This window comes from Melospiza melodia, chromosome 1, assembly GCF_035770615.1.
Source record: "Melospiza melodia melodia isolate bMelMel2 chromosome 1, bMelMel2.pri, whole genome shotgun sequence".
NCBI classification, from domain to species: Eukaryota; Metazoa; Chordata; class Aves; order Passeriformes; family Passerellidae; genus Melospiza; species Melospiza melodia.
The window spans coordinates 146,706,917-146,716,407 of NC_086194.1; the positions used below are offsets into that span (position 1 = coordinate 146,706,917).

At 46.8% G+C, this 9,491-nt stretch overlaps 1 protein-coding gene across 5 annotated transcripts; it reads left to right on the forward strand.

The window, feature by feature from the left end:
- Window positions 1-201: 201 nt before the first annotated feature.
- Window positions 202-2,729, forward strand: TMEM74 (transmembrane protein 74). 5 transcript variants are annotated; one of them, XM_063171013.1, is made up of 2 exons: window positions 202-264; window positions 1,328-2,729. In XM_063171013.1, exon 2 carries the CDS (start codon window positions 1,539-1,541, stop codon window positions 2,487-2,489), a length of 951 nt encoding a protein of 316 aa, XP_063027083.1. In that variant the 5' UTR covers window positions 202-264; window positions 1,328-1,538; the 3' UTR covers window positions 2,490-2,729. The 5 variants fall into 5 exon arrangements, with proteins under 5 accessions (XP_063027083.1, XP_063027092.1, XP_063027073.1 ...); XM_063171022.1 differs by having other exon boundaries at window positions 228-264; window positions 1,376-2,729; XM_063171003.1 differs by lacking the exon at window positions 202-264 and adding an exon at window positions 286-616.
- The last annotated feature ends 6,762 nt before the right edge of the window (window positions 2,730-9,491 follow it).

Below are 9,491 nucleotides of genomic sequence, written 5' to 3' on the forward strand. Positions count from 1 at the left end.
CCGGCACCCGGCGGGGCCGTGCGGTGACCGCAGCCCGGGCAGCAGCGCCCGAGCCCCGGGGCGGGCGCGGCTCCGGGGCTGCCGCAGCAGCGCCGCCGCCCGCGGACTACAGCTCCCGGCGTGCCGAGCGGAGCCCGCCCGCCCCGGCACTGCCCGGCTGGGCTGGGCTGGGCTGGGCCGGGCCGGGCCGGGCCGGGCCGCCCGGGGTCGCTGGGAGCGGCGCGGGCAGGGGCGCGGCCGGTGGCGGAGGCGGGCGGGAGGAAGGTGAGTGTGTCCGTGTGTCCGCGTGTCCGCGTGTCCGCGTGTCCGCGTGTCCGCGTGTCCGTGTGTGCGTGCCGGGCCGGCGCCGCGCCGGGCAGGTGAGAGCCCCGCGGGCAGGAGGAGGAGGAGCCGCGGGAGGAGGAGCGGCAGCGGGAGCAGGCGGAGCGCTCCTGCCCGCCGGGGATGCGTGTGTGCCCGTGCGTGTCTGCGCCGCTCACCTCGGATCGCTCGGGTCACTCGGTGGCGGGGGGATCCAGCTACTCCCGGCGCCGGCGGGAATCGCTTATCCCGGCGCGGCCGGTTCTCGCTGAGGTCCCGAGAAGAGCGTGAGTGAGCGGCGGCTGTGAGCGATCACGTATGTGCTATAGACGCACATGTGTTTCCTACGCATGCAACACATTTGTCGGGCTGCAGGCTTCGCCCCGTGACACCGGGCGGCCTCGAGGGGGATGGGGCCCAGGCGAAAGGGGTAATAACGAATTAATTGCAGATGAGAAGTAATATCCGTCTTTGAGTCATCGGTCTTTGAGGCATAATTTCATTCCAAAAGCTCTTAGATGAATGGTTAGATCTTATATAGGAAAGCACTGCTTTTCCCATAGGATTATCAGATTTCCACCGGAGAATACAGATCCTGGATTATTGAGCTACATGGGATTTGCGTGTTTCTTTCTAATTAGTCTGTGAATCTGAGTGTAGAATTCTTTATTTGGAAGGGGGGAGGTGGGAGTTATATGCTTCTAAAAGAACAGACATACCTTTTCTCTGACATTTTACACAGTTTTTCTGGTTATCCTATGCTCTGTGCATACTTACTGCCTTAATTGGATAGTGGTGTCAAAGGTTGATTAGATTCCCTAATAGATTTTGGGTCTGCAAGAGGATTGCAGTTTTAAGTGCGTGGTTAAAACAATCGTGTTTGCTGTCTCCTCTCAAACAGTTGAGAGGAGGGCTGATGTATCACATTTGCGTTCTCTTCCCTTTGGTTTATTAATGTATCATCGTGAGGTTGTCGGGTTCGGTTTTGTTGTTGTTGTTTTTTCCCCCTCTGCTATTTCATTTGCAGACCGAAAAGAAATGAAAGTCAGAGAGGATTTGTTTAATCATTTAACAGCTGACACAAGCCGTGTCCCTAACAAAACGTTGGTGAAAAAGTGGTGAAGAAGATTTCTGGGATACAGCAGCGCCAGCACTGCGAAGCCGCTTCTGCAGGTCAGGGGCAGCATTTGCTGGAGGATGCCGTAGCTCAGGAGGTGAGGCTCGTGGGGACAAGGTCGATGGCTTGCATGGAGCTTCTCTACCTGGCCGAGGAGAGCAGACAGGTGCCCCTGGGCACCACTACTGGCTGGAGCCTGCCCCCCCATCCCTACGAGCAGCAGCAGTGTGAGGGCGGTGAGGTGGACGCCAGAGCAGCCGCTGCCGTGGCAGCCCTGCACTGTGAGCGGCACTGCAAGGCCTTGCAGAGGGGCCCTGTGGCTGAGCCCCCCCTGGCACCCCGGCCCTCCTCCCTGGGCACCTCGCCCCAGGAGCACTCTGCCCCCTCCAGCACGTCCCAGCCCTGCCAGCCAGCCGAGAGCTTGCCCAGGGACGAGGATGGAGGGAAGAAGAAAGCCTGCTGCTGTGCCCAGGAACTCGAGACATCCTTCACTTATGTGGATGAAAATGTAAATCTGGAGCATGCAAGAAGTCCCCCCACTCCTACAGGTGGCCAGGATGCCCCTCTGCAGCAGCATTCCTGCAGGGAGCTGCCACCTGAATGGGCACATGATTCTCCTTCCTTAGTCTCTGAGGAGGATGATGCTGCCTCGGAGGCAGCAGCTGGGAAATCCATTGACTATGGATTCATTAGTGCCATTTTGTTCCTGGTTAGTGGCATTTTGCTGGTGATAATTTCCTACGTGGTGCCCAGAGACGTGACTGTAGATCCCAACACTGTGGCTGCCCGGGAGATGGAGAGGCTGGAGAACGAGAGCGCGAGGATCGGCGCTCACTTGGACCGCTGTGTTATCGCCGGGCTGTGTCTCTTAACCCTGGGGGGCGTGGTGCTCTCCAGCCTGCTCATGATGTCCATGTGGAAAGGGGAGCTGTACCGGAGGAGCAGGTTTGCATCCTCCAAGGAGTCTGCAAAGCTGTATGGATCTTTCAATTTTAGAATGAAGTCTGGAGCAAATGATAATATGCTCGAGCTGTCGTTAGTTGAGGAAGATGTGCTTGCCATAGATAATTAGTGTGGTCATGATTTTTAAGGCAGCATTTCTACAGGAAAATATGTTTCATTAAAGAAAGCAGATGCAGCTAAAGATAGCTGGTGATGCAGTTTATTTGTCTGACAAGAATGGTGTTATCTTAAGCTCTATAATCAAATGTTTGCAATATATGAGTACTTGTTGTAAAGGGGAACTGTGCCAGATGAAATGCAAATGATATAAAATAATGAAAACCACTGAATAAAAAGAGACTTGTGATAAGTAGGTTCCTCAGATACTCGTTTATCATAATATAAAACATTCCACTGGTGTCTTGCCTATATAATTTTCTTATTACTCCCATATAGAACAAGAATGACCTTGACACTTTCAAAGCTGTTAATTTTTGAAGCCTGCAAGATTATTAACATTCTACTTGACAGAGTATTAAGAAGCAGGACCAATAATTAAATGGTAGGGCTAATATTTCATTAAGAGATGCTTTTTTATTCTTTAATTTTAAGCAGATCCCTTCTCTTCAATTAAGTGACAGCTATGGGAAGAAAGAGCACCACTTGGTCATGGCTGGCCACAAACCTCCCATATTTTCAAACAATTGTACAATTAGTGATTATTATTTAAAATATGAAATAAGAGGCAAAGGGCAGGAAACCATATGGCTCTTGGTGCTGGTAGGAGACAAAAGGCTCTTTCAGCTTGAGGTCAGTGGCTCCATTTCAGTTCAGATTAGCAATGATTGATAGTCATTAACTTCTGATAGCTATAGTGACCCTATAGTGATATAAAAGAAGTTTAGTTCCTGGTGGACAGATGTCTTTGTATGAAAACTGCCATAACATGAATTAACAGACCTCTTGTTTGGAGTCTCAAAAGACCCAAAGACTGAAAAAGCATGGGGATGCTGAGACTGGACACTGTTCTTTCAGTACACATGCCAGGAGAAATTCAAGCTCAGCTACAGAGTTTTGCTTATACTGAGGCTGTCTGCATCTTATAAGTCCTTTTTGAAACTTCAGCTTTATGTCACTAGGCTCTCAACCTTCTCATAACCAGCAAGGAAAGGTCAGGAAGGAGCTCTCTGAGACTCGTTCAATAAACCCCAATTTATTTGTAAAGAATAAATCATCAGGAAATGCAGAGGTTAAGTATCAGGCAGTTTACTGGCCTACAAGAAACTCAGCATAGGGGATGATCAACGGTACATGTTGCTATTAATCTCAGTTGTGTGGCACTGTAGCAAAAAACCTGTACCACTGATGCTATTTGCTTTTATTACCAGCCATTTTCTAGGGAGCATTGATAACATTGATGTGTTCCTGCAGTGCTGGGAAAACCGGTTCTTACTGAGCAATGGTTAATACATACATATATATATATATACACACACACACACACACATATATATATATGCATATGTCTTGTTAATATGTATGTCTGCTATATGTGTATGTGTCCCTGGCAAAGCCAAACATGGGTGAAGAGCTCTGTCTGTGCAGTCTCTGACTGCAGACTTACAAGAAATGTGCTTCATTATGACAGCCTTCTCAGTTGTGAGTTAACTCTAAAATATCAGGAATATGAATTATTTTTAAAATAATTCATTTTTTAAAATAACACCATTTTTTCCCACTGTGACACACAGGAGAAGAGTTCTCTTGGGAAGGTGGGAGGAGATTTCCTTTATGCCCCCTTTACCCAGTAATATGTGGCAGCACAAAGTCCAGAATAACAAGTAGATGGCAGAAACATGGGTGCCTCACAGAGAGACCGAACACTATTTTGCCACTTGGTTCTTTGTTCTGCTTCTCTGGTTTTTGTCAGGAGGCAAGTGCAGCACGCAGGTCTGACTCCATTAGTTCAGTGCCTTGTGCTTGCTGGCTGCAGGTCACCAAGGTCCTAAGGAGCTGCCCTGCTCCAGGTTCACGTCTTTGGTCAGCAAATTCCATAGTGTGGTACCCAGGCTGTAATGCTGGCCCTGCAAAGAGATCCTGCTTCACATGTTCTCTGCTCCCACTGCAGCTTGAGGTCAGTGTAACTGCATAATTAAATGAGCTGCCTTATTAGAGGGTGCTGCTGCCCAGTAAATGACTCTCAGTTTATGTCATGACACACAGTGTGTTCTCAGGCAGTAACTCAGCAGTGACCAGCATCTCCACAGTCATCTTTGAAGAGCTTACATCCTTCTGGCTGTGTCATCAGAGATTCCTAATTTAATCTCTAGGATAATTACATGAAATGTCTTATATCTGGAAGCTACCTCAGCCTGTTGTGATCAGTACTAGAGAGGAAGGAACTAGCCTGAGAATCTGGATGCAGAGCAGAAAGGTTCCTCTTTTGCTGGCCTTGGCCAGTGGGTGAGGTGTGTGGACACAGGCTGCAGAGCTTGACACTTGTCAAGGTGGGGAAGTGGGAACAGCACTTCCCCTCATCCTGCCCCTGAGGATGGGAAGGGGCTGGCCTTCCCTGGGAAAGCCATGCCAAGCAAGAGGGCAAATGTTGCTGAGCTGGGGTCAGCAAGGTGGGTATGAAAACCCTTTCGCCTGCCTGGGCCCCATGTTCTTACCTACGTGACAGAAGCTGTAAAAATGAGGCTGGTGGTTTTGAGAGCTATTATTTTTATTTTTTATTATACATATGCATTAAATTGGAGTACATTCCATTATTGCAGAAAGATGTCAGCTTAAGCTGTAGGGATCACAGATTTCTTGCAGGAACCATGACATGCCTTAATGCTGATTATTAGCACTAGAAAAAGAAACTGTCAGTATGTTATTGTCAAGTGAGAAGTTTTCTGACACTTTGTAAAATGCCTGTCACAGATCATGAACCTGCAATACTTTAATGAACCCTGAAATTTTCCCTGAGCATCTTAAGGAAATATTAGTCAACCTAATAATCTAAATGTACACTGCAGAAGTGTGAGGAGTAATAAAATTTAAACAACAGGACTAACAGAGTTTCTTTATTTTGGTATAAGTGTATGCTACGAAAGAGGTGAAGGAAGGCCTTCAGAGCACAGGAATTTAGCAGATAAAAATGCTCGGGACATTTCTCTGATCACTTTAGAAATTGCAGCATGATGTGAGTTAGCGGTGCAATATAAAACCTCTGGACTCTTAGGGTCTCGTGCTGTGAAACCAAACACAGACAGAAACCAAAGCTCTTGCTGTCTGGTGGCTGATGGTGGAAATGAATGTATGAGCCCACTGGCCAGGCCTTCACAGCATTCACCTCACTTGAGATGGTACCAAAGGGCGAGGCCAAGGGACGTATATTGTCCCCTCATGCACCCTCGCCATTTGACTTCCCCTGCTTGAAATTTAAATGCTTTAAAGGTACAAATAGGAGAAGAATTGTTGCTGTTTTTTTCACTGCCTGGGCTAAAGTTGTCACTTGATTCATCGGAGAGCTTTCTCCTTTTTTGGGAAACTAAATTTTGGCATATACTGAGTGGGTTTTAGGTGCCCTCTAAATATCTGATTCTGAATATGGATTTCTGAGTACCCTGGAAACAGAACAGGATTTGTGCCCTTAGTCAGTTTATTTCTGACCAGCCCCAGCTGCCATATATGACACTTTCCCAATTTCTACCTCATGACATGTCGGCTGGCTGGGCCCAAACCTAGTCTCTACCTTCCCACTGGGGGTGTGCGTGCTTCCCCGAGCTGTGGGAAGGGAGGCTGCCAGTGTCCGGCTCCCTGCTGCTCAGACAGCTCCTCCTGCTCCCCGTGTTCTCAGTTCCCTTTTCTCGGTCAGACGCTGTGGCTGGGCATTGGGAGCTGCATGGCCTCTGCTCGGGGTGCTCACCAGGACAGAGGCTGTCACTGCACCGGCCCAGCCCGCACGCTGCGGGTGCCCCGTGTGTCTCTCCCCAGCCTTGCCTGATCCGGCCAGCCTGAAGCTGGCCCCGTGGCAGAAATGCCCGAGACTCTCCTAGGAAGCTACCCTGGGTTGTTGCTGGGTTTTTATGTGTTTACAATTTTTTAGTCTTTGTAATTCTTTTCAAAATCTGTCTGCAATGAATATAGAGTTTACTGACTAAGAAAGCAACTGGTTTAATTTTGTAAGACTGACTCACAATGGGGTGGAACATCACAGTCCATCATGAGCTGTTCAGTAGTGCTTTTGATGCCTTATTACAATCACAGCCGTGTTCTGTACAGAGACAAAAATAAAAGTCTGTGAATTAGAGCACTGTCATTGTGGGCCTCTTTGCTCTTTGCTGATTCCAGTGATCGGCTCTTCTCTCTCTGTGCCATGGGTGCAGCCCCCAGCCCTCAGTGGCATGGAGCCCATGTAGACAGCAGGGCCACCTGGCAGAGGCAGTGCTAGATTGAGCTGTGCCAGCACACCAAGCCCATCCCCAGCTCACCCCTCCATCATGTCCCTGCTGCTTTTCCTTCCCAGACAGAAGTGCTAAGCAATGCAGCTTCAAACTCTGCTGCACTCATGTTCCACCCAACACCACACAACCAGAACAAAAAAGAGAAAAAGTGGGTGGGAGCAGCCATGGCTGTGTGAGCAGGCAGCTGGTGAGGTGCTGTGTCAGGAGGTGGGTGTTGAGCCCCTGCTCACCATCACCACATGCATGACCACTTCAGTATCACATCCTCACCTTGGCCCAGCTTGGCCATGGCCAGGGAAGGAGGGTAGAGAGTGCTGGGCCCAGCACCAGCCATGGTGATTGATGATGGATGGGCATGCATCTCCCAGAAAGCCCTGGAGGTGATGGGCGATGCAGGGAGAAGCAGGAGCTGTGTTCCTGGAGGTCTGTGGGCTGGGCATTGCCCCCTCAGTGTCAGCTTCACCTCTCCCTCCAGAGTGGGCAGCAACCAGAGGGTGCTGGTGCGGGGCCAGCAGCGACTGGCACCCGCAGCTAAGCAGGACCTCCAGGGAGCCACAGTTTTCTCCTGGCATTTTTTGCTTCTGTCGGATCCCCAGTGTATGTCATTAAGCACCTTAAGTATCTTTGACAACCTGTACTCCCTTCCAAACACAATTCAAAGGTATGCCACACAGGTTATGCCTCGTCAGGTCACTTTTCATTCTGGTGTGACAGAATCAGACCTTTCTCTGCCACTGTGTGTGAATCACCATGTGAGTGGGAGCACTGTCGTGGGCGTGGATCCAGGCTGGAGCAGGGACTGTCTACTCCTGTTACCTGTTACCACAGAATAGAGTACAACAGGGTTCCAATTTGTCATCCAGGTTTCAGGCTGTTACTGCTACAGGAGAAATAAAGTTGGCCCAGAAGGCCAAATTGGCTGCAGCGACTGCACTGATCCCAAATGCAGACTATGGTGTGCAACTGATGATTAGCAAGAGGTTAAGAGAGTAGATGTATTTATAGATATGACAATCCATCAGCTTAAAGAACTGGGAGGCTCTCTAACTGAAAGAAAACACAAATTCATTTTTACTCTTTTTACAGATTTCTTCTTACCATTTTAAATTTTGAAGGATTCAGTGTCATATACTAAATTCACAGCATTTTTTTCCCTGTGTTTATGAGTCCTGGCAAGGTCAAGAGTCCTATAGGCTGCAAGAAGGTGAGACTTCTTTGATTTTCTTATCAGTTTAAATTAAATTGTGGATATTATAAATCTGCATAAAACCAAACAAGACAAGAATCTCTTATTTGAAATGAACCTGCTTAATATTTGTTTGTGTAAATGTAAATGCAGTGCCCAAGGTAGAAGCTGAAACAAATAATGCACGTTTTATTTAGATTTTCAATAAAAAAATGATTGTTAAAATATTTCTGCAGACTTGCTGTATTAGAAACTTGTAAGAGTTCTCTGCTTATTTATGAGTAGATTGGCCCACTGTTACATATGATGAAAGTAACTGAGCTATTGCCATTAACTGAGCTGCACCTCATGGGCATTTGGCCATTGTTTTGAATGAGGGCATTACAACCTAACACGTGTGGTTTTTGTTCCCCTGCCCCCAGTGTGTAACCCGTAGACCACTGAAAGTTTTTCCATCTGCATCGAGAAATGAGATGCTGAGCAGCATGAAACATAATGTTCTCAAAAAGTCTCCTGCACACAGACACCAAAGAGATCCACCTGGAGAGCTGGAGAACCAAGGCTTCTTTAAGTCCCAGTTCAGCCCTGCAGAAAAGGCTAAATTAGTACAGAACCACTAGAATAAATTAATCTGAAAAGGATCGCAAATTTTTTTCCCCAGAGGATGACATTTACATTTAATTTAAAGTACAAAATAATCTTAAAAAAAAATCTCAAAAACTCAAACTAAATTTGCTAATATTTGGAGGTATTTGGGTAAGGTTTTGCACATTTAAGGGATTTGTATTTGTTTTTTTTAAGGCATAAAAAAATCAATAGGCTTCTGTTGAAAGAATAAAACAGATATCTTTACATCAGCATAAAAAGCTCCTCTTTTCCAATGATTGTTTCTGTTTTGACAGGTGTGTATGCAGGGAAATTTAGCTATTGTTGAATAAAACATTTCCAGAAGCAAAATTGATTAAGTCCCTTTTGCAAAGGAAAAAAATCAATTCTTCCCATTAGAAGGATCTGAAAGATGTTGATCAGCTAGAAATGTAAATAAAGTTCTTTAATCACTGTTCTCTAACTGCAGTGTATCCATCTACATGGGATTGTCTTGTCTGTTTATAGCTTAAAATAAATTTGGTTGAACTTTAATGTGAAGTAGCTTCTGACAAAGTAGCCAGAGTAACTGTGCTTGAATGTTAATAATATCAAGTAGCTATCCTGACATTTTGGTATAGCTTTTCTCAAGGATTAGCTGTTCATGAAATGAATGTATATGTGATAACACTATATCTAGGCTGGGAACAAAAATGTATTCACTGAAAGGCAGAGCAGCAGAAAGTATGTGACTGTTCAGTTCCTATGTGTTCTGATTTCATGTAATAAAGACAGCACTTTAGAGATCTCTTAATTAGTAATTGTTGAGGGCTATTAAAGGTCATGGAGGGCTATTAACAGAAGGATGCCAAGTCCAGCTCTGTAAGTCCCTAAGCTTCTGATTGCT